This window comes from Megalobrama amblycephala, linkage group LG19 (genome assembly GCF_018812025.1).
Source record: "Megalobrama amblycephala isolate DHTTF-2021 linkage group LG19, ASM1881202v1, whole genome shotgun sequence".
Classification (NCBI taxonomy): Eukaryota; Metazoa; Chordata; class Actinopteri; order Cypriniformes; family Xenocyprididae; genus Megalobrama; species Megalobrama amblycephala.
Window position 1 is genome coordinate 6,330,456 of NC_063062.1, and position 26,290 is coordinate 6,356,745.

Consider the following 26,290-nt stretch of genomic DNA (forward strand, 5'->3'; position numbering starts at 1 on the left):
AATACGTACGAATTGGTTGTGCGATAACGTTGGTTTAGTGGGGGGTAATTGAGAATGAAAGGGGGAAAGTCACGTGAAAGGAGGCAATGATTGGATATGATCGGGTATGATTGGATATGATTGGTTTGTGTGATAATTTCCGACTCTTGTTTTCGTTTCGCGTTAGCGAATCGGCCTGAGTAAAGACAATGATGGCGGTAATGGGAAGACTAATTAAAAAGTAAGCAACTTAGATATCACTGCTTTATGTCACATCAAAATCAAACTTGAAATGGCCAGAAACATGATTACTGTGGGAGTTTTTAGTGAGCAATCACTTGAGGAAATTATCTTCGTGTCTGTGACCAGTGTGTACAAGCTTGACTGCAAATAAAAATCAAATCTGAACATTACTTCACAAATAATATATATTGTTTAAATTGTTACTGCCTTGTTATTGTAAAACTGCATAAAAACACTATCTTTATGAGATGTATACTTGGTTCTAAGAACATTACATAGTGTAAAAATACAAAATAGAGTTGTATTTGGTCTCTCTTTGGTCTGTAATGTTTATCTAACCAGGAAAATTAAGTGTAACATGGACATATTTACATTTGATATATATATAAAAAAATTTGGCTTTGGCTCCTCATTTTAAAGCATCACTGATATAGGCCTATGACGTTTGCTTGCTCCATTTGCCCGCTATTCTGTCAGTTTGGTCTTTAATTACATTAATGTCATGCGTTGTGTTTCTCACGTGTTAGTTTGAGGGAAAGGCTCCTGTGCTCCACGATCTGACCTCTTATCATGACAGGACCACGGACTCTAGTGGACACCAGGACATCATCCTCCGTTCATGCATTTCTCTTTCTCCTCTTAACCTTAAAGACGCTTTAGCATTTGCTTTTGCCTAGTCTCTGGAAAACATCTGAATCATTTTAACCAACTCCAGCTGTCGCCCTGGTGTGGGTGTGTGAGAAAGTGCATGGCCGCCTGTGAATGAGAGGAGACTCGAGCAAGGGTGACGTTTAGATTTACCACAAAAAAAAAAAAAAAAAAAGTTAGGATATTTTTGCGTCTGTTTTTTGTCGGTATGAACGCAGATACGTGCGTCTCATACTGCGATATGACCTCCATGGATTCATATTATTCCCCATCATCAGGGCAAGGAAGAGTCCAGCAGGCCAATCCTTATAGGACGTTCCAGCCGAGCGACGCCAAATACAGTCCCACTTTTCTGCCCGCAAAAGGTCAACCTTACGGGGACAAGCCGAGGAGTCCATTCCACCAGGAGTGTCCGTCACTGGACGATAGCTCACCCGAGAGCGCGTACAGCAAGTACCATCTCTTTATGCAGAGACCCACATGCAAAACTCCCTCTGAAGACAGCAAACTGGAGGACGGCGGGCTCATCTCGTGCTATGGTGAGTGGCATCATGCGTTTGTGTGTTCATTTCTCAGGAGCCTGTATGTCCAGAAAATGTCCACCTTATGTTTAGGATGTCAGTGTATTTTGATAGCTAATTGGTCCGTATCACATATTCAGGTTGAGGCCTTTAATGAGTAGCTTTATGACACATTTGTTCTCTAATTAACGCATTTCTCACTTTGATATTAAAATTAAAGCCACTTTTTACGTGCTTTAAATTTGTAAGTAAAATCAGTCAACGTAAGTTTTTTAGTTACGGACAAATAAAGTTAAGTTGAAACTTTGAATGACTATAAAATTTTTGCTTAATTGCTTTAGTTATTTAGTCAGAATGTCTGTCAGATAAAATTTTAAAAATCGTAGCCTAAACTAAAACTATCTGCAAAAATATGAAACGTAAAACTATAGGCCTATTTTTCATATAGCCTAACAGTTTTTTTTTCTGTAAATAGGCTAATATATAGTTTGTTTTTTTTGTAAATAGGCTAATAATAATAATAAATATTTATAAATAATAATCAACATGATTATTATCTTTGCATTTATTAAATCGAATAAAAGTATGTTAGTTTTTTTTAAATCGGGCTCATAATTGTGTGTTGTGTTTTAGGATTGAATAAATATCTCTTCTGTTTAATGCACTGCAAACGAGGAAGTGTAAATTCACTAAATAAATGTTAAACATAATTAGGCCTGTTTCATTTATTCATTCACGTATAATAGGCTTATTTTGCCTTATAGTGTCAACAGAGTGATTTACCGGATCATTACAGCTCGTTCAAGCACTTTCTGAAGGCTGTACCCCATCCAAATGCACACTCATTCTCGCCTGTTATTTGTCCGATCTAACATTTTTACGTTTACCACACGGACTTTGCCTAAAATTTAAAATTTGTTACTCATAAAAATAAATATAAAATAAACAATTCCTCTGGTGGTCTCATAAACAATCAAAGCAGAAGGCATGAACAGACCAACAGATGTTGCGATATGAACACAATGAATAAAAAGATTATCATGGTCTTCTGTCTTAAAAACAGTGGCATGAAAATCCATCTTTGTGGTTGTAAATCACGCGTGGGCTATTTACGATGTGTTGATCGCGGGCCAGTGAAAATAGACACCGACTGTATCTTCAGTGTGGTTTACATTCATTCACTCATATCTTTGCTTCAGTTAACCTACTTAGATATTTTTTACTATTTAGTCTGAACTGTCTGTTTATGAGGACAAAGTTGTGCCAAAAATATATGTATTAACGGGCTGTTTTGACGCGATTTAATAAATAAAAACATAAATAAACATAGTGAAAAGCTGTATCTACCCGTTGACTATAATGTTACTTATATGCGGTTACATTTTAAAAATGCTTTTAAAAGAATTACACTCTATCGAAAATAGTCTTAACATCCAAAGCAAGTCATTGGGAAATTAGCATGCATCCAAATTATTATTAGAAATGCATCTATACTTTAAATAAATATATATAAATTATATAAAATGTTTATTATCTTCTGTAATAATAATCAAGAGACAATAATATACATGGGACAGGCTAAAACACAACTATCAGATCTTTTCTGGGTGTTTTAATGAACGGAATTATTAAAAATAAAGATTTTACATTTGTTTTTAATCAATCAGGTGATATTTAGGGCTATTTGTAATGAAAAATATTTTGTAAAGAGATCATTGCGGTCCAACTGGACATATAATACATATTTTCAGAAAACAGTTTGTCAAATAGTCAGTGTAAGCAGGTATGAAGATATGAGATATTAATCACTAAGGATCCCTTTCATGGACGTATTATGATGCACAGGCACAGACAGTGCTGTACTTATAGAGCGTTTTTCCTATCTGCGGTTTGAAGAGAATGAACACTGTGTGATTCCCACTCCGTTCTCGCAGTGTATTTGTGGTCTGTGTAGGATAAGAGGGTAAGATCTAGCCTCAAGGACAGCTTTATTGACCAGTCGGACAATATTTGGAAGCCAAAAATTGCTTTTCATCCACTATTCAACACAGAGAGAAGGAAAGATATATGTGCTCTGACTCAAGTTAACACTTTTTCAAGTGTGGGTTGTAAACTTGTCATGCGATTAGATCCAAAAATATAAGAGGGTGGTTAGCTCTTTCCAGCCAATCAGAATACCGTAAAACTACTGAGTCAGTAACAACATGGTTCGTCACCAGTTTGAACTGTTAAAAACAACTTTTTTTAGAACATTTCTAATTGAACCTTGCACTTGACTTGAGTTTCTAGTTATTGTAGCTCACCAGTCTAATTGTATTAATATACTACTTCCAAAAAATGGGGGGTTAATCCTCAACTAATGCTGTAATCTGACAGTGCATTTAGAATCAGTTTAAATTTGGATGCATTATTGGAAATGTTAATGAATGAAACCTCTCCAAAAACCTGAGTAATTCGTTGCAGCAGTAGGGAGTATAGGGCATTATTCAGAGGCAGATGTGTGGTACGGACTCCCAGAGATATCATTCATGCTTATATGCTCGGCACGATCAGTACTACTGGGAGGCCTAAAATGACAAGTCCTGACTGGTTTACATAACCTTTTTTTACAAAATGACATGTGCAAATAAACCAGCATTCAACAATTGATGGGATATTAAGTGATATGATTAATTCTTGATTAATTCTGCACATTGTTTCCTGGTTTGGTAGTTAAAAGAGTAGTTCACTTCAGAATTAAAATTTCCTGATAATTTACTCACCCCATGTCATCCAAGATATTTGTCTTTCTTTCTTCAGTCGAAAAGAAATTAAGGTTTTTGAGGAAAACATTCCAGGATTTTTCTCCATATAGTGGACTTCACTGGGGTTCAACGGGTTGAAGGTCCAAATGTCAGTTTCAGTGCAGCTTCAAAGAGCTCTACACAATCCCAGCTGAGGAATAAGGGTCTTATCTAGCGAAATGATTGGTCATATATAAAATAAAATAAATAAATAAATAATATATACAGTGGGTACGGAAAGTATTCAGACCCCCTTAAAATTTTCACTCTTTGTTATATTGCAGCCATTTGCTAAAATCATTTAAGTTCATTTTTTTTCCTCATTAATGTACACACAGCACCCCATATTGACAGAAAAACACAGAATTGTTGACATTTTTGCAGATTTATTAAAAAAGAAAAACTGAAATATCACATGGTCCTAAGTATTCAGACCCTTTGCTCAGTATTTAGTAGAAGCACCCTTTTGATCTAATACAGCCATGAGTCTTTTTGGGAAAGATGCAACAAGTTTTTCACACCTGGATTTGGGAATCCTCTGCCATTCCTCCTTGCAGATCCTCTCCAGTTCTGTAAGGTTGGATGGTAAACGTTGGTGGACAGCCATTTTTAGGTCTCTCCAGAGATGCTCAATTGGGTTTAAGTCAGGGCTCTGGCTGGGCCATTCAAGAACAGTCACGGAGTTGTTGTGAAGCCTCTCCTTCGTTATTTTAGCTGTGTGCTTAGGGTCATTGTCTTGTTGGAAGGTAAACCTTCGGCCTAGTCTGAGGTCCTGTGCACTCTGGAGAAGGTTTTCGTCCAGGATATCCCTGTACTTGGCCGCATTCATCTTTCCCTCGATTGCAACCAGTCGTCCTGTCCCTGCAGCTGAAAAACACCCCCACAGCATGATGCTGCCACCACCATGCTTCACTGTTGGGACTGTATTGGACAGGTGATGAGCAGTGCCTGGTTTTCTCCTCATATACCGCTTAGAATTAAGCCCAAAAAGTTCTATCTTGGTCTCATCAGACCAGAGAATCTTATTTCTAACCATCTTTGAGTCCTTCAGGTGTTTTTTTAGTAAACTCCATGCAGGCTTTCATGTGTCTTGCACTGAGGAGAGGCTTCCGTCGGGCCACTCTGCCATAAAGCCCCAACTGGTGGAGGGCTGCAGTGATGGTTGACTTTCTACAACTTTCTCCCATCTCCCGACTGCATCTCTGGAGCTCAGCCACAGTGATCTTTGGGTTCTTCTTTACCTCTCTCACCAAGGCTCTTCTCCCCCGATAGCTCAGTTTGGCTGGACGGCCAGCTCTAGGAAGGGTTCTGGTCATCCCAGACGTCTTCCATTTAAGGATTATGGAGGCCACTGTGCTCTTAGGAACCTTAAGTGCAGCAGAATTTTTGTAACCTTGGCCAGATCTGTGCCACAATTCTGTCTCTGAGCTCTTCAGGCAGTTCCTTTGACCTCATGATTCTCAATTGCTCTGACATGCACTGTGAGCTGTAAGGTCTTATATAGACAGGTGTGTGGCTTTCCTAATCAAGTCCAATCAGTATAATCAAACACAGCTGGACTCAAATGAAGGTGTAGAACCATCTCAAGGATGATCAGAAGAAATGGACAGCACCTGAGTTAAATATATGAGTGTCACAGCAAAGGGTCTGAATACTTAGGACCATGTGATATTTAATTTTTTCTTTTTTAATAAATCTGCAAAAATGTCAACAATTCTGTGTTATTCTGTCAATATGGGGTGCTGTGTGTACATTACTTTTTAACCACAAATGCTCATCTTGTACTGCCCTGCAATGCGCCACGCATTACGTAATCATGTTGGAAAAGTCATGCGTGATGTAGGTGGAAGTACCGCGGTAGGGCAAAAAACTCAAACTCCAACTTCAAAATCGTCCGACATCATTGTTTTTCCTTTTTTGGTAAAGGCCGTTTGACTTAGTCTTTGCATGTTCACGTTCACTGGATCAGTACTTCCACCCAAGTCTTTCCAACGGGATCGTGTAGAGCTCTTTGAAGCTGCTACATTTGGACCTTCAACCTGTTGGTAACTGTTGAAGTCCACTATATGGAGAAAAATCCTGGAATGTTTTCCTCAAAAACCTTAATTTCTTTTCAACTGAAGAAAGAAAGACATAAACATCTTGGATGCCATGGGGGTGAGCAAATTATCAGGAAATTTTAATTCTGAAGTGAACTAATCCTTTAATATTCAGCCATTTGAATGCACTGACACTATTAGATGAGAACTGAACTGATCTGGATGATGAAATGTTTTCTCCAGAGCTGCTTTATAGATTAATTGAACTCATTCCATAATTGATGAACTTTACACAGTTATTGAACCAAACTGAATCAACACTGAACTGATTTCAACTGAATAATGACTGTTTACTATTGTCTTTTTAGAGCTGATTTACAACAGAATTGAATTCTGTTTGCATCAATGAATCATTTTTTTCCTGTTTATAAGCTTTTTTGAAACAGTCCATATTGTATAAAGTGCTAGATAAATAAAATCACTTGACTTGACTATCCCTAAGCTAACATGAAGTTAAATTTAAAATTTTAACTGGTGTTTCCCTTACAAGTTGAGATACATTTTGTGTATTTGGAGATAAAAGGACAACAGCTTTTACTCATAAGACACGAGTCATTTATCACATAAGATTTAAAAAAAATCAACATGTACAAAAACCTAATATATACAGTAGATTTTTTTTTAATACCATGGCCTATACTCTGAACAAGTTGATGTACAAATTCAGCCAATGTGTAAAATACTCTACTCTTCAATGCATGCAATGAAGAGAATATTTACATCCTCTTCATGAGCTATTTTAAATTATAGTGAGCATATGGGAGTGAAATCTTGGAGACAGAAAACTGGCTCAGTCCTGCAGTATATGGAAGTCATGTGTGAGGTCATTTATCAGGAGCTCAGATTTAACGGAAACACTGTCCTGGTTTCCCACAGAATCCACATTCCTGTGCGGCTTGCAGGCATTGATCTTCTCACAGGAACATCTGGAAGTTTTGCTTCTGCACAGATACCTGTATCTTCAACGTACAGTAGTGTAAATTGGCAATTGGAGGCCAAATGCTAGAACTTAGATTACAACATTTCACTATTAAAAAATAAAGGTTATTTATTGGCATCTATGGTTCCGTGAAGAACCTTTCCATTGCACAAAACGCTCTTTACAGTGGAAAAAGTTTCTTTAGATGTTCTTCACATTAAGAAAACAAAACGGTTCTTTTAAGAACTGTTCACTGAAAGGTTTATTGGGGAATCTAGAATGTTTTTTGGCATTATTCATTATTAAATGACATGAATGTCTCTGAATGACACTGTTTTTGTCGATTTACAGTGTGTCTTATCTGGAGCTGACCCACATTACGTTACATTCTATAAAAGCTAACGGGTGCCCTGCTGCTTTACAGCCAGTTAAATTACACTTTGATGTTTTTCTGCCTGTTTCCTGCAGTGATTAAATAGCCGTTCCTAGTAAGCATCTGACCTCTGCTAATTCAAAGACACAGCCAACTCCTTCAGGATGGAGTCAGTGTTCTCAGGGGAGTGACTGCTTCAAGCATGGACTCCAATTATACATTTTGCCTTGGTGTAAATTGATTTTCAAAAAAGGTATTACTGTAAACAGCGGTTTACAGAAAGGAAAATACCAGAGTATGCTACTAGGCTGGAGGGCTTTTGCAATGCCAACATTAGTATTATAGTACACCTGTATAAAAGATGTGATTTTTACATTATTAGATATCTTTCCAGAGGGGAAATGTGATAGTATTGAGAATCTTTAAAAATAAATGTTCTTTATTGGCATATTTGGTTCCATGAAGAACTTTTAACATTCATGGAACCTTTCCATTCCACTTCATAGTGGAAAAGAGTTCTTTAGATTTTTAGAAAAAAAAAAAGGTTATTTTCGTTGGTAACTTGTCACTGAAAGGTTCTTTGGGGAACCAAATATGGTTCTTCTATTGCATAAACACCTTTTTGGAATCTTTGTTTTTTAAGATTGTATGCTAAAAATAAAGGTTCTTATTGGGATTGATGGTTCTGTGAAGAACCTTTAACAACCATGGAACTTTTCCATTGCACAATAGGGAATTCAAAATGGTTATTTTAAGAACTGTTGAAAGAAAGGTTCTTTGGGGGGACCCAAAATGTTAGAAAGTTCTTCTATTGCATTGCTACAAAAACTCCCTTTTGGAACCTGTATTTTGAGTTTATAGTTAGGATGTGAGCATGTAGTTTTGGTAGTAGTTATTCCTGTAGCTCAAATAGCACAGCATGGTGCCAACAAAGCCATGCAAGATCATGGGTTTGATTCCCAGGCAGGGACGTGCACAGGAATTTTGAGGGGCAGTTGCTCTGACCTAAAAAAAAACAACAACAAACAAAACCAAAACAAAAACTCACGGGCTATATGAAGGACTGAGAATAACCGTGGTATAAGCGGAACAATTGACTCCGCTTCGAGTCGTGACCGAATCACCACCTCAGGTGTGCATTATTTTTCTAATAATTCAACGGCCGTCGTCAATTATTCCTTACTTGAATCACAGCTTAAATAGTGTTTTGACATCGACAACCCAAGTGCATTTTACCTCAAACTTGCGTCTAGTTAACTTTCTAAAGTAGCAATCGCTTCTCAGGTCGACATTAACACACTGACAAAATTATATTCAGAATTAAAAATATTTTTATACCACTTTTTAATGTGTGATTGTGTAAAGTTTTTCACGAGATACCAACCTTTCGCGAACTTGTTTCCAACACTCGTTCTCATGGAGGCGCGGTGTGCACGGAGGGGAGGGGCTGTGCGCGCGCGTATGTGAGAGAGACTCGTGAGTGAGAGACGCAGGGAAATGAAATGCAGCTGAACGTTTGCTCTATGAAAGACATTGACAAAGACGAAAACTAAGGACATTTAATCTATAATTTTATTTTATGTTAGTTAGTTTTGCCAAACACACATTACAGTTTTGGTTAGTTATCGTTTTTTTGTAATGCCTCGTTTTTATTTTTATTTCAGTTAACGACGATTTTTTTCCCCACCTAGTTTTCGTTTTTTCGTTCGTTTTCGTTAACGATTATAACCTTACTCACCTTTCCGACAACGTTAAGTCGTCTCACCCGACAACCGCGACAATCTCCTTCTTGTGCCGCTCATGCAGGTTCAGCTCAGGTGCCGGTCGCGTGCAGCGTTGCAGCCACATAAACAGAGTTTGCCCTTCCCCTACTGACTTTCACTTTCGGACGGGTGACCGAATATGGAAGTGAATGAGGCTTTGCGATTTTTTTTTATCTAGGCCTACGTGAAATTCTGCATCCATTGTACGATTTTTTTTTTTTCCCACCTCGGAAGGGCAACGTGAGTCGAGAAGGGCATATGGGCAGTTGCCCGGGCAACCTGAGCAACCCCCCTGTGCATGTCCCTGTTCCCAGGGAATGCATTAACTTGTTGAATTGTATATCTTAAAGGGCTACTTCACAGCTGCCAAAATGGGCTTTCTGCACATCTGCACTACCTGACTAGAGCAAACAGACAAAAATGCCTGTTGTTTTCCCTTTTGCCTAAAAGGTAGGAAAACTACAACACCCATAATGCACTGGGCATGTTGCCATTCAAGGTCACTCCCACCAGTCTGCTATTGGATACGCTTACGAGAGTCAAAGAGCGCCTTGCTTTAGTAGGAAATACTTCTTAGCAAACTTTTAGTCATAATGGTGTTGACTTGTATTGTTATTGGGTGTAAGAATTTAAAGAGTAAACGTTTAGCGGGAGTGAGTTACTTTCAGTTTCCAGTGAAGGATCTAGTGCGTTGTAAGCAGTGGATAAAGGCTGCAAAGAATCATAAATATGGAGAGAACGATGTGACAGAAAAACCTGTGTTTTGTAGTCAACATTTCAAACTGGATGACCACGAACACAGTGTTTTCGGCTAAAACGGAGGGGAAAAATTAAAAGAAACTGCTGTTCTGTCAGTTCCGCCCAACCGCTCGATTCAAAATGCCATCACGTACAGGTAAAAAAGCTGTTGCCATAATGTTGCATTTTTACCATAATACAATTTTCAGTGAAACCTACCCTAACAATAACTGTTCTGTTAAAAACCCTCTGTCAATCCAACTCTCCATGGGTGAGGATGCAAAAAAGCAGAAGCATAATCTGTAGTTTTCACAAAAGCCCTTGCTGTCAAAAAAAACCCCCTGACAAATAAACATGAATTTCTCACTCCAGGTAACACGGAGAATGAGTAAACATTGTTTATTTACATAAATCACCAACATTGTAACAATACAAAGTGGGTTGAAAATCAGCAAAGTTACACTTTAAATGCAATAAGTTGCATCTGCTAAATGCATAAATATTAGGTAATAAGTGGATCTGGACTTGATGCTTAAAAAAAGTAACAGGTTGAATCTTCATAGGAGGTGATCATGAAGCCCTTGAGCAAAATATTTTATCCCAGGCTACTACAAGTGGACTGTCTCTGACTAAATGTGCTGTAAGTCACTGTGGCTAAAGGCATCTGGTAAATGACGAGTAACCATTGTGCAATGAAGCTTAGTCATGAGGTGGGGTATTGCGTCAAAAAGTGCTGTTATATATCAAGTGTAAATGGCACAAAATTCTGCAATGTTTCTAGCAGTGCTTTCTTTTTAAGAACTGTATCTGATGAAATTCCATTGATTAGATTCTGCGTTCTATATGACAAGCAGAAAAAACCCAGAGCATTGCTAAAATTGCCAAACATTTGGACAGTTATCAAACCCAGACTATTGCTGTCAATGCAAAAATTGCAGCCAAAACCAAGCAGCTTTGGCTCTAAGATGCAAAACATGCAATGGCACTGTTTAAAAAATTTGGTGGTACGCAGAATCAGCATAACATGGGCTACAAAGCCAAGGAAAGACAGCAGGGTGGGACTGAAAGCGCTCACCACAGCAATTTTGATTATTTCTCTGCCAAACACAGAGACAGAGGAACTGTGTTATCACAAAATATTATTACATTTAAATCAATCTGATACTCTAAACAAAGTGTGAAATAAACAAAGTTATTGTGTGAAAATTGTTTATATACTTTGTTATACAAATGATAACTACCCTTTAGTTGTGTCACATACACCACAATCAACAATTTTGCCTCTAATAAAGTTTTAGGTTAGAGTTAGAGTGCCTGGTTAACAAGGAGCATGAGATAAAATATTAAACGTGAGAAGAAAACAAAGAAAAATCAAAGTAAATATCACATGTGAAAAGAATTGAAAAAAAAAAAAATCATTTGTTTTGGTATAGTGTATTTCTTTTGTTCATGATGTATTGTAAAACACATTTAAGATGGGATACAGGTAAGGATAGGGAAAGGTTTCATGGTATGGTTAGGTTTAAAGGTGGTTAAAGGGTAGGAAAAGGGTCAGATACATAAATTATTATGCGCAGGTATTTTTTAAATATATGCATGATTTAAAAATATGTATGGACAAAACAAGTGCATTGTATCAAATTATGAATTTAAATGGTAGTACATAGACTCAAAAATATATTTAGAACTATATTTAAGATTTATGTATTTGAATATAAATGATAAAATTTCCATCCATTTGGATTATACAGTTTTAACATAAACTAATAAACCTAATTTGTCAGCCATACATAAATTAAGCCTATATTTCTGTAATAGTACTAATAAACTAATGTGTTTTAAATACACAATAACCAGGTTTATATATTTATCATAAGTAAATCCAGTTTGTTTTTGCTCAAACATTTTAACTAGCTGAATATTGCTTGTCCTATAGCTAACTTTATCTTAATCATCTTCATACTTTTTAACTGAATAAATGTAATCATTTTCACAGGGACCAGGTTTATGCTGATTCTAAGCATTTTGAAAATATGATTATTCAAATAAAATCAAATAGTTATTTATAAACTATGCCATGCTTTTTTGAGTACAGAAATCTTACCTGTTTCATTTTTGTATGACTGACAATATGCATCATTATTTCTTTTATTTTATTATAGTTATAGTTATTTTAAGACTGTGTAATCCTAGATGGCAATTTTATATAAAATTCAAATACATAATTCTTAAATTCAGGCCTAATTTTTTAAGACATTTAATATAAAGTGGGTCTGAATGTTTTATTGTGCATCATTTCCAATCAAAATGTCATTTTAAAAAGTGTGAAAACAATAATTATGTTAATTTGGAATACATAAATGAAATTAGTCAGCAATACAAAGGAATCTGCCATTTTATCCAACTTTTTTTTTTTTTAGAATTTCAACATATTTTACTATTAAACATTAGTTGACTTATGAATGAAATCGAAGTCCAGCATCCTGCAAAGTACATCAAGAAATAAAATGAACGAACAATACACTGCTTGTTTGGTTGATTTGCTCAAACATGAGCTGGAAAAAGTTGAGCCTATATCACCCGTGACACCAGTGTTGTGTGCTTTGAACAGGCATGATTTGATTATTTACTTACAAACTGGGCATGTTTGTGCTTTCATCAATATACTGATTCAGGCATCCAACATGGAAAACATATTTTCAACTAAGATAAAGAAAGGCTTGTTGTACATTAGAGGCCCTTGAAGTGTAAGGCGACAATGGGTTGAGAAACGGGCCAACATAAACCCTCTTTCTCCTCGATATTTTGCTTATAGACACAAACACAAAAACCACAATTAATCCATTGAAATATGTCTGTTCCCAGGTAAAGATGGCACTGGACTGACAGACACAGAGATGCCTCAATCTGCTGATCCTACAGGTATGGATGGTAGTTACATCAACTTGAAAGATCCAGGGGTCAAAGGTCAAGCAGAACGCCCTGTCTCTGAACTTGGCAGTCCTCTAGACAAGAGTGAGGCTGAGAGCAATAAAGGCAAGAAGAGACGGAACCGCACCACCTTCACCAGCTATCAGCTGGAGGAGTTGGAGAAGGTTTTCCAGAAGACGCACTACCCTGATGTCTACGCCCGCGAACAACTAGCGCTCAGGACGGATCTCACAGAAGCGAGGGTGCAGGTAAGTCTGGTCATCTCATCTTTGAAATTGAACTTGATAGTTTTGCTGCATAAATTACATTAGAATAGGCCTATATATGAAAGCCCGCCCCCAGGAACACACAACAAAGGGGATGAGGCCATGTTGGGCTGCTTTAGAGAAGAGGAAGAGTTGTTGTAGTAGAGTGTTGTTATCATGCCGTCATTTTACGCCGGACTGCTTCACAAACGAGGGTCAATTCAACACTGGATTTGCACAAAAGATGAACATGACGGCAGATGCTAATCGATGAGTTGAATCAACTCCACAGCAACTACATAAATTTATCCACTAACCATTCAGAAACGTCCAGTTTCATTCTAAAAGTTGTAACTTCTTCCAGAGTCTCTCAATCAGTGTTGACTCCGATTTGAACAATGTAAGGCTGAACACCGTTACTGGCAATCCTCATTTTGGCTGTGTGAGATTCCCCAGCTTTGTTGTTGTTGAGCAACCGAAGCGCGAGCTGTTAAAGCTCCGCCCTCTTCTGGAAAGCGAGCCGGGAGCAGCAGCTCATTTGCATTTAAAGGGACACACACACAAGCGGCGTGTTTTTGCTCACACCCAAATAGGAGCAAATTTGACAATTTATACACAAATAATAAATGATCTGTGGGGGATTTTGAGCTGAAACTTCACAGACACATTCTGGAGACACCAGAAACTTGCTGTATATTACATCTTGTGAAAGGGACATTATAGGTCCCCTTTAAAATGAATATTCTAGGTTATTTAATTTCTATATACAGCATGTGCAGCCTGTTGACAGTTTTTTTTAAACTTTGGCCATTCATTTACACAAAAACAGCGTTTTGAGGGCCTGAAAACACAAACTTTTGAAAACGGGTTTCAAAGTATACGTTTTGAAAATGATACCGTTAGCATCTCTATGTAAACTACAAAGACGTGAATTTGTCAAAGCGGTGGCTTCATGCTACTTCTGTGTATATGCGTATAATGTTTCTTTACAAAGTGACATCGCCACCTACTGGCCTGGCATGAATAATACAGCGTTTTTAGTTGATTTCGCTGATCTGTGAACTGGATTGTTTTTTAGTACAGTGTTGTCATGTAAACGTACCCTCATTCTTCAGTTTATAAAACAGCAATATTATTATTATTACTATTAATAATAAAAAAAATATTATTATTAGTATTATTTGGTATTATTCTCAGTAAATCAATAGCGTGTATTTTCTAGTAGCTCGATTTAATACAGTACATTTGTCAATTTTTAAATCTATTCCTCAGAATTCTACAGGTCCCCCCCCCCCCCCCAAGTCTACAGATTCTGCTCTGCTAAAAAGAACATTAGTCTCTGCTGTGCATAACACAGATCTCAATTCTCACATCATGACAGAGAAGTTGGACTCACACATTTTTTCCAAACTTCTAGTCCATGTTTAATGTACCTCTCTACACCACAGTGTTTAAGGATGTTAAGAAGAGTTAGGGAGGAAAACACACATGCTCTCTGGCAGTTGAAGAAAACACAGTTTGAGATGCCATAATCAATTTCCATGCAGAGAATGAGGCATCGTCTGGAACCTAGCCATGTTTTTGAAGGTACAGTGCAGTAACTGCATTCGTTCCGAGTCCAAACAGAACCAACTATCGCACACACATGAGTCTAATTACCTCGAAGGCTGACAACACAGTGCAGACTCTGTTGAGTGACTACAGGGTTTGACCCGTTTTTCAAAAACATACCTACAGACATACGCAATTGTGATGAGCCCCTCCCGCTTTGCTCCCCAGCGCTGTTGTTTAGTGCTGGCTGTTGCTCTGTCCTGCTCGCTCTCTCTATCAAACAGGACTTTTTCCCTCAACACACTGTAATAGAGGATGTTTTGGATGATATCATGGTTTTAGTCATCGGGACATACTTGGAACACATTTTGGGATATAATTTGGTATTCATGCTTAAAATCTTGTGTTATGTGAGCGCATATGTGTAGTGATGCACTTATGTGTTATAAGTGTCCTTATACAATGAGAGTACGTGTATGTGTGTGTCTGTGGATCTGCACAAAAGGTCCACTGCTCTAGTCTGTGGGTCTCTGAGAGGTCAGAGGGGGCAGCTCTGGAAAGCCGGGGGCTTAGGCGTCAGGAAATTAAACATGAAATGTAAACAAACTGCAGCCTGAACATTCTCCCCTTTCACTTTCTAACATCCTTATTTCCCTTTAGAATTTGAGTTTGAAGAAAAGAAAGTGCAAAGGAGAAAGTTTGTATCAGAGAATGATGAAAAAAAAAATCCCAGAAAGAAGCAGAAGACATAAACTCGGAATTCTGAGAAAAAAGTCAGAATTGTTAGATGTAAACTCACAGTTCTGAGAAAAAAATGCTTAATTGATATGTTAACTCAAAATTGTAAGATATTGTAAATTTTATAGTTTTAATATTTTGTGAGCGAACGCAAACGTTTTTTCCTAGGAACGCAAAGGTTTTGCCAGCGAATGCAGAGTTTCTCAGGGGAATGCAAACATTTTGCGAGAGAACGCAAAAGCATTGCTAAACATGTTTTCCTCCCATTTCATATTCCCACCATGTAAGATATAAACTTGTGAATGCAAGAAAAAAATCTGAATTGTGTTATAAACTCGTGATTGTGGGGAAGTCTGAATTGTGAGATGTTAGCTCAAATTTGCAAGAAATAAACTCACAATTGCGAGAAATAGTCAGAACTGTGTTATAAACTCTGAATTGTAAGATGTTAACTCACAATTGCAATATATAAACTCACATTTGCAAGAAGTAAAGCCCGAATTGCAAAACGTAAATGTGCAATTTTGAAAAAAAAAAAAGAAAAAAAAATCTGAATTCCAAGATATAAACTTGGAATTGTAAAAAATAAAGGCTGAATTGTGAGATAAAAAGTCACAATTTTCACAATTTTCTATTTTGTGGCAGATCACATCTCTAAGGGAAAAAATTTAACTATTTTACAAGTTACCGATTTCGTATGAATTCGTACAATGTGAATTTAGAAAAAAGTAAGTGAGAAGGTCCACCCCTAAACATAACCATCACTGCATGGGGTGTAAGTAGATTGTACGAAAATGTATGATTCATATGATTTAGCCACCAATTCTCCAAAATGTGAAACAGTTATGAATTCCATAAGTACTTCTGTCTAAGGGTACGTTAACACGACAACAGTGTACTAAAAATGGAAAAGTTTTTCCTTTGCCTTTTTCACGTACAGATGACACCATTGTCAAAACGATTTCACAAACACCATTTCACAAATTCACGTTTTTGTAGTTGACACAGAGATGATAACGTTATCGTTTTCAAAAACTTGCACTTTGAAACCTGTTTTCGAAAGTTTGCATTTTTGCAGGCCATCAAAACACCTTTGTCGTGTAAATGATTGGACAAAATGCATAAAAAGCTTTACATTTTTTGTTGAAAATGGTGTCATGTAAACAGCCCCTAATTTAATGCCTTGCAGTCTGCTCAGCTGGTTTAGATTAGTTATTGAACTAAATGTTTAACTATTTCCCTGCCATTGACGGAGTTTTCCGGCTTTCGGTGTTTTAAGTGTTATACGGTAGGGGACGCTATTACTCATCTTCTGAAAGAGTACAGAAACTCCCGATCAAAACACATGCAAAAAAGAAGCAGAAACAAGCAATGAAAGCATTGCTTATGCACATTTTAGTCTTTGAAATAAAAAACGCGATTTTCTCAGCTTTTTGTTCAAAACGTTGCTATTTTTTATGAAACTTGCCCACATTTAAGTATTGATAAAAAAAGAATGCATGAAGTTAGAATGTAAAAGCTAGAAAGAGTTAATGTAAAAAAGCATTTACATTGTACATTGTCCTTCAATTCATCTTCAAAACATTTCCACCCTTGTAGAGGAAAGAGGAACAACATAAACTAAGAATACAGATGCTGCTCAGCTCATTGATCATTGGTCATTATCTCTGATTACTCTTAATTTCGTAGACCAAGGAAAAACAACATAAATGTCCAAAGAGACAGGGATTAAATTACAAAGATTCTCAAAACAGATGACATGATCATAATGGCACTTGGAGGTCAGGAGCAGACCATGACATCGGCCTGAACGATCATATTACTTTGTATACAGTTGGCCCCTATAGGACAACTTGAGCTAATTCGAGCAATATATTTTGTAACTCAAGTAAAGATAAGTTGAAATGCATTTCTTTTGTACCTTTTATGGTTCCCCATTCATGTGAACTCAGTGTGCCATATTCCGTTACCCTTCCATAATATTTCTGGGGTTCCTGGGGGTTATGGAAACTGTAATGTGATTGGACAGGGCTTTACTTCTCACAATCCAAGTTTATCTCAGTGGAACGGACAGACTGACACTGCACTTTGAAATAGTCAATGAAAGCCTGTGCATTTACAAATGCATAAGAGCTTAAACATGGGAGTCATTGTCCTTCCTAAATTACACACCAGAGACAAATCCATGAGTATTTGTGGTAATGGAAAACACATATTCACTATTAACTATGACTTTTGCCTCAATAAACTCTTAATTTACTGCGTATTAATAGGTAGTAAGGTAGTAGTTGTAGCATTTAAGTTTAGGTATGTGGTAGGATTTAGGGATGTTGAATATGGTCACCGGTCATTGACGAATAAGGATTTTAAAAGTATAAAAAAAAAAACATAATGGAGATATAATTCATTTTGAAGTTTTATTAAGTGTTAACAATGAGAGTATGTGGTATTTATAATCAATTAACACTGCTTTTGTAATTTTTTACAAGATGGACAAAATTTGTGACCAAAAAAGTCATTTGGTTTAACCAGAAATATCGGTTTTACCGAATGACACTTTTGGTTATACCGAATGATGATATTTTCAAACAATGCTAACAGGCTCATATCTAGCTAGCTAGCTAGCAAAAGGACAATCAAACAATTTATATTTAGTACCATTTTTTTTAAATATTACAACATTTTCCATGTTTTATAGCAGTTGTACCAAAATACCTGATGTTTCGGGACATGCGTATGAGCAAATGAAAACATTAATTTTTCAAATTGTTAAAAGAGAGTTACTTACTTTGCTTCACGACCATGTGGTCCTTTGCAGGTGTCTGAATGATGTCACATCATGTCACATGATATTGACCACCTGACTTGATCCAAAATGGTCCCTTTATATTGGTTACTCCGAATGACATCAATGAAATTCATTTTTTTTGGACATTCTTTCTCATAACAAAGCAATGACTTCTACACATAATTTTAATTCCGTTTTGCACTATGTTGATATATGATGTTATAAAATCATGCTTGAATAAAAAATATATACATTTATTACTTTCTAAGATATTTTAATCACAAATGAAATGTCTGTACTAGCCTTTAGATGGTTAAACCAAATGACCTTTTGACACTTCAAAATCTTTAAAATATCTTTATATGTAGCAAAATATAATTAAAACCTTTTGGAATCAGTAAAAAAGATATCTAATTGTACTACCTTACATACTTTGGATGACATATCTGTGTTTATTAGGGGCCAAGCACCGAAGGTGCGAAGGCACCTATTGTATCCGTTGGCGTTCTTATTATTATTATTCTGCTTCTTCCGCTCTGGAAGTCTATGGCAGCCCATAGAACCATATGGTAAAAAGTTGTGAAATTTGGCACACAGTTAGAGGTCAGTCTGACCTTTGTCCATAGCAAATTTGGAGTCTCTAACTCAATCCATCTAGCGCCACCAGCTGTCCAAATTTGCCCTTATGTTTATGTATTAGTAATAGACATAAGGCTGTATCTCCGTAACGCTTTATTATATTCAGACCAAACTTGGTGCAGTGTTTCAGCGCAGTGCCACCTACTGGTGCAGAGATATGAAAAATTGTTATTTTTGCTTATAAATTCTGATGGCTTTGTCCAAAAATCATAAATTTAGTCTCGCTAGATTTAGGGCATCATGCCGAGTCAAATGATATCAAATTTTTACATATCAGCCATTTTGGCCGTCGGCCATTTTGAATTTTGTGCTAAAATGCTGTAATTTACGAATGCATTAGCGTATTGTGACGAAACTCGGTATGCATCTTTGGCACCATGTCCTTGTGGTCAAAAGTTATAACAAAATTTACAAAAATGCTAATAACTTTTGACTATATTAACCGATTGTGATGAAACTGGTCTCAATAGATTCCTTGGGTCATGCTGAGAACATAGATATCAAATTTGACATAGTCGGCTGAACTTCCTGTCCGCCATATTGTTTTTCTTTAAAAACCTACTTTTTCGAACTCCTCCTAGACCGTTGCTCCAATTTTCACCAAAATCGAACCATATCATCTCAGACCATGCCGACAAAAAGTTATGGATTTCAAGTTGATATATCAAACGTTTTCATATACCGGAGCAACGATTTTGAGGCATGATGCAAAACTCACTCTTGAAGCTGTATCTCTGCAATGCTTTGACATATTGACACCAAACTTTGCAAGTGTCATTGTCACCTCACTCTGACCATATCACATTAATTTGGACACAGCGCCACCTATTGGTCGAAAGTGATGAACCGGTAAATCCTCATTTTTTATCATTTTTCAGCTCGTTTGCCTAGAATGATCTTAATAGGTCTTTAATTGCTCATTGTTGCAGTTGGTCTGATGCTCACAGCCACGTTGGCTGGCTTATTGTGCCATTTTTGTGCTTGACCCCGTAATTGCTGCTTGCAGCTATATTTATTATTATTATTATTATTATTATTAAGGCCTTTGGACAAAAAAATGACCCATCACGTCCTTGACCCTCACGAAGAGTGAGGCATTAATATGTGCTTTATAAGTACTTATAAACAGCCAATATGAAAGCTAATAAGAAACTAGTTAAAAGTGAGAATTGTTCTGAAAAACATGTTTTTTTGGGTAGAAAAGAAACAGACCTCTCTCTGTCAGTCATATTGTGAAGTGATGGAAATGGCTGAGGAAGAAACTTGACAGGATCATATTGAAAAACAAACATCTATAATATAAATACATGAAATCTGAACATGTGCATGTCTGTTGCAGACTTTGCTTCGCAGATTACAAGTCAATAATGAGTAAGTAAATAATGAATGAGATAATGTAAATGTCAAAAAATGACTTTGTTCCACTGAAATATAGCAACCGCAAAATAAAACATTGCATCCGGTAAAATTTGAAAGTAACAAACTGGATTCTAAAACAATTACACGTATTTACAAATCATAAAATATCAAAACATATGTTGAGGTCTGACAGCACGCAGCTGTGGTTCGGGGTTGTTGGTTTGTGTCACGGTGCACTAACAGCAGATCAGAACTGGCCTCATTGTGATTGATGAGGCGGACCTGCTCCAGACATGAGTGAGACTGGACCCGCTGGCTGAGGGGAGACAGACAGAGGAGCAGCTATCAAAGTGTAGAGCTCCAACCTGTGCTGGAGTTCAATTCCATACATAAATAGTGCAGTGCGGACAGCACATTAAAGACATCAGCTGGCAGTGCTTTCATGTGCCTCACGATTTATGGCTTCACATGGGCTCAGTTTTTCACTACAGGGAGAAGCCAGTTCTCTGTAGATTTTAGTAGTATTGTTCAGTGTATAAACGGCATCGAGAGTTTGTATTTCTAGTACCAAAATAGAAACAGCATGAAGATTTTACAGAAGAATATACTATATCTGTATTCACTCCAAATCTTGGTAGATATTTCAAATAATCAGATTTTTGGTTCATTTCCTGCAGGTGTGGTTTCAGAATCGCCGGGCCAAATGGAGAAAGAGAGAACGCTTTGGTCAGATGCAGCAGGTTCGGACACACTTCTCTACAGCCTATGAGCTTCCTCTTCTTACACGACCAGAAAATTACGCACAGGTAAAAGGAAAAATCTGTACTACCGATCATACTTGTATACCAAGATGCTATTTGGCTGAGTTTAGAAACTACCAGCATCAGTTGCTATTCACAAATCCTCTCCCGTGGCCTCATGGGATAGATAGTAAAGCATCAATTGGATGCGCGCTTCAGAATCTTGATGGAAGTTGGGGTACTTTTTGCCTACTGTTTTATGAAAACTGTGTATTTAGACATACTACTCATTCTACATACTTTCACACAGTGTTTTTTGCTTGCTATATGTGACCTGCGCTGGCAAAATGAGTCAGAATGCGCACGGGCTAATTACGTGCTACAAGCAAAACAAGTCAAAAATGTTTTGGTCAAATTTGAGGTTTTCACAAAAATTAGTTCATTAAGCCCTCATCTAGCAATCCAAATGCTTCAAATAGCAATTTAACATCTAAAAGTATCTTTATTTGTATGTTTTCTGAGAGGAGTCCCTTTCCTTTGTCCATGAAAAATGCCGTTTTTCTCTGCTCACTTCACCACAGCAACTTCCTCAATAGTCCAAGTTTGTTATCGTTTATCTTGTCTATCGTTTTCAAAGACAAGGCTTAAGCCTAGTCCCGGACTAAACTTTTTTAACTGAAAGCAACGTACACTGACATATCTTAAAAGACATTGTTTTGTCTCAAGATGCACTCCGGTAATGTTTTTTTTCTAAGGCACGTTTATAAAAGCTACTTAAATGCCCTAATTGAACTAAGGCCTAATCTTGGCTTAATCTAAGCCCTGTCTGTGAATCCGGGCCTTTATGTATTTAATCTCACTTTATTAACCACTGCCTAGATTCAAAAATTGAATTTACCTTGGCATAGTTGAATAACAAGAGTTCAGTACATGGAAATGACATACAGTGAGTCTCAAACTCCGTTGTTTCCTCCTTCTTATATAAATCTCATTTGTTTAAAAGACCTCCGAAGAACAGGTGAATCTCAACATAACACCGACTGTTACGTAACAGTCGGGATCATTAATATGTACGCCCCCAATATTTGCATATGCCAGCTCATGTTCAAGGCATTACACAAGGGCAGACAGTATTAACGTCTGTGCACAGCTGAATCATCAGACTAGGTAAGCAAGCAAGAACAACAGCGAAAAATGGCAGATGGAGCGATAATAACTGACATGATCCATGATTACATGATATTTTTAGTGATATTTGTAAATTGTCTTTCTAAATGTTTCGTTAGCATGTTGCTAATGTACTGTTAAATGTCGTTATTTTCATTTTTTAAACACTTGCAGTCTGTATAATTCACAAACACAACTTCATTCTTTATAAATCCCTCCCACAGTGTGTAATGTTAGCTTTAGCCACGGAGCAAAACCTCAAACTCATTCAGAATCAAATGTAAACATCCAAATAAATACCATACTTACGCGATTAGACATGCTGCATGACGAACCATTTTGAGGGTTATATTAGCTGTGTGAACTTTGTTTATGCTGTTTAAGGCAAGCGCGAGCTCTTGGGGCGTGGAGCACGAGATTTAAAGGGGCTGCGTACCCTCAATCGGCGCATTTATAATGATAGGCAGTTAAAAAAATTAATTAAAAAAAAACTATGGGGTATTTTGAGCTGAAACTTCACAGACACATTCAGGAGACACCTAAGACTTATATTACATCTTTTAAAAACATGTTCTTCGGCAACTTTAAAATTTGACAAGATTTTTTCGTAGAGGCGAAAAACTGTCTCCTGGTATTGCCATGAGAGCATGAGGGTGAAATTAGGATAGAATATGCCACCGCAACGTTTACCTCCACTGTTGTTTTGCCTTTTGTAGAAATAAAAACCATTTAATTCAGTTGGATAACGGTTGCTTCAGTCCCATCCAGCTCATCAAACACAAGCTGCAGAGTCATACATAGAGTAAGTGACTGACAATACCATGGTGGAGGATTCGTTGGACAACAGAGCCTAAGCATCTGACAAATGTCTTATCTTGTAGATTGTGTGCTCAGCACCGCTGCCCCCATTCATAGAGTACACACTATCGCGAAATAGAAAGCGAAAGTAAAATGCGAATGCGCATTAAAACGTGATTTCAATACCAGTGGCTCCTTGATGCATGCAAATATCTCACAATTTGAAAGCTATCTTAGGCTTTGCTGTGTAGTTGTAACCATCTCTCAGCTCTGTATCAGAAAATAATGGTCTCATTTTGAATATTGAGAGTATTTTGATTATGATCGCACTTATTGTTTGCACTTAATAAGACTAAGAGAAAACTGTTATTAATTTTTATTTATACTTTTTTTATTTCTATGATCAATTTGTGGAAAGGAGTTCAGTTAGGAGGTCAAAAGTTGTAGAAGCTCATAAATCATGTACAGTAAGGTCTGAAGAGACTCATATTAAATCATAATAGAGAGAAGCCAGTCAGTTGAGTCAGTGGCAAAACCTTTTACAGTGCTTGAGTATTGTTGTCTTTTATTGCATATGATAATTCATACTCAGAAAGTAGAACCGAAATTATATTCATTACAAGATGATTAGTTAAAACATTTGCATGCAGACTATTTTTTTTATAGCTATGTATTTCTTAAAAATACTAAATGTAAAACACGTATGCACACAATAAGTTCATTGTATCAAATGATGAATTTTAATGTTAGTACATGGTATAAAGTGGGATCAGGATTACATGTTTTCTTTTGCATTTTTCTTTAGATTCAGAACCCATCTTGGCTCAGTGGCAGCAGTGCAGCCTCACCAGTGCCTGGCTGTGTGGTACCTTGTGATACTGTAGCTTCCTGCATGACCCCTCACCCCCACTCCGCCAGTGGCATGTCTGATTTCCTCGGTATGCCAAGCCCAGGTGGGAACATGGGACAGACACACATGGGCAGTCTTTTTGGCAACTCTGGAGTGGGCGGAACCATTAATGGTTTTGATCTCAGCGTTGAACCAGATCGCAAATCCTCCAGCATAGCCAGCCTGCGCATGAAGGCGAAGGAGCACAGCGCCGCAATCACATGGGCCACATGATGCCTTCATCTGGGACACAGAAGACCAGACAACCTCAGCCCTAAGCTGTCAGCACTAATGAGGTGAAAGTTAATGCCATCTGGAGCCAATATGAACATGAGAAATGGAGGCTCGAAGCTTTAAAACACTTGGAGATTAAATTTTGAAGTTTTCTAGAGGAAGTGGATTGTGCAGTGGGAGCTTGAATGCGTGGAATCCGATGGGCCAGTTTCAAAATAGAGACTGATTTATTAATATACTGACTTCCCATGTATTAGCATTGAGAGAAAAAAATATCAGTATGCACTATTTGTCCTATCAATTACCAGACATGTACATTAAAATTCAAAAGTTTGGGGTCGGTAGGATTTTTTTTTTTATTTGATTTTATTTTATTTTATTTTTTATGTTTATGACCACCAAAAGTGCATTTATTTCATCAAAAATACAGTTAAACAGTAATATTATGATATATTATTACAATTTAAATTGGTAATGATTGTAATAATTAGAAAATAATTGTTTTCTATTTTAATATATTTTAAAATTCAATTTATTCCTGTGATCAAAGCTCATTACTCATCTTCAGTGTCACATGATCATTCAGAAATCATTCTAATTATCAATATTGCAAATAGTAGTGCTGATTATTATGCTTATTTTGTAGAAACCATTATATGTATTTTTTTCAGGATTCTTTGATGAATAGAAAATTCAAAAGAACAGCATTTATTTCATTTTTGTAACAGAGAAAAAGTATTTACTGTCACTTTTAATGGATACTTGCTGAAGAAAAGTATTCATTTCTTTTGAAAATCTCACTGACCCCAAAATTTTGAACAAAATTGGTTTTTATAAGAGATTATGGATTATCTTAAAGGTTCAACCAAAAAAAAAACCCATATTTTTTTTTTCTCATTTTGTTTCAAAGCTGTATAACTTTTTATTCTGTGAAACACACACACACACGAAAGTCACTAGCTGCGTTTCTATTAGCCTTGAAATTGCACAAATTTAAGTTGCAAATTGAAAATACGCCCAATAGAAACGCCAATTTCACACAAAAAAACTCCCATATATCACAAAAACGTTTTTACGCTCACATGAGGTGGCGACTCGAAAAAGGAATATTTCGCAAAACTGCAATGGAAACCATTTTTCCGCATTTACAGGTCACCTGGCGTTTGTAAAAGTCGATCATTCTTTAAAGATGGACACAAAGACGAGACATAAAAGACAAATTTATAGGAATACTGGATTCTAAACAAAAATGCCACAATTTACCAAGACCATAAAGTAGATAGTTGGGAGAAACACCCAGAAACACCTCATAAAGGGCTTTCCTTGCCATTAATGCTTGGATAACATGCCTACGTCTCCTTCGATTAAAAATAATGGCTAGTGTGATGAACCTACTAAGATCCATTGCCATGTTTTTTGGAATGACTTATCGTGAGAGGAAAAATTACGTTTTAGTCACATAACATCACTGTCATTTCTCAATAGTTTTTTATCGACATTTAGAAATTATTGCAAATGTTTTGCACAAATCTGTTATGGAAACCTGGCTACTGAGGCCCAGTGTTGTTTGGACCCCACTAACTCTCATTGTATGGGCAAAAACAGTTATAATTTTTTGTTTTCCATTGAAGAAAGAAAGTCATACAGATTTAGACTGACAAGAGAGTGAGTAAATGATTGTATTTTTCAGTCCCTTTAAGCCTCCTAAATACGGGCTAAATATCTAAATATCTATGCTTTGTGTAATCCAAGCCACAGCAGTAAAACTGCTCCACATATGAAATATTATTAGATAAAATAGCGAAATTGCACTCATCTTCTTGTCTGAATTATTTAAATTAAATACCTGAGCAGGACAAGTTTTTAGTAAGGCTTAAGAAGACATCTCTGGTATCAGTTCATATGCACCAGGCTTAAACAATTCAGTCAAGATGGAGCAGAATACAGAGGAATAATAAAACATTAGAAGAATGAGTGCTTCCCACCCATCCAATGTGGGACATTTTGCAGAGAGTTGAATTCTTACTCAGCCAAAGGACTCATCAAATGGTGAGAGCCATTCTATATTAGCCAGTGAAGTACCAGGTTTGGTCCGCTTCATTCTTGATATGTCAAACAGGCAGATTCTGTCCAGCTCAAGCTCCA

At 36.8% G+C, this 26,290-nt stretch overlaps 1 protein-coding gene across 1 annotated transcript; it reads left to right on the forward strand.

The window, feature by feature from the left end:
- Nucleotides 1-530: 530 nt before the first annotated feature.
- Nucleotides 531-24,554, forward strand: alx4b (ALX homeobox 4b). The gene is made up of 4 exons (XM_048169645.1): nucleotides 531-1,409; nucleotides 12,932-13,245; nucleotides 20,995-21,123; nucleotides 23,828-24,554. Exons 1-4 carry the CDS (start codon nucleotides 1,079-1,081, stop codon nucleotides 24,143-24,145), a joined length of 1,092 nt encoding a protein of 363 aa, XP_048025602.1. The 5' UTR covers nucleotides 531-1,078; the 3' UTR covers nucleotides 24,146-24,554.
- Nucleotides 24,555-26,290: the final 1,736 nt, after the last annotated feature.

Coding starts and splice junctions, on each gene's coding strand:
- alx4b (XM_048169645.1), top strand. CDS start 1,079: ATGAACGCAGATACGTGCGTCTCATACTGCGATATGACCTCCATGGAT. Junction 1,410..12,931: donor CGGGCTCATCTCGTGCTATG/GTGAGTGGCATC, acceptor GTCTGTTCCCAG/GTAAAGATGGCACTGGACTG. Junction 21,124..23,827: donor GACCAGAAAATTACGCACAG/GTAAAAGGAAAA, acceptor ATTTTTCTTTAG/ATTCAGAACCCATCTTGGCT.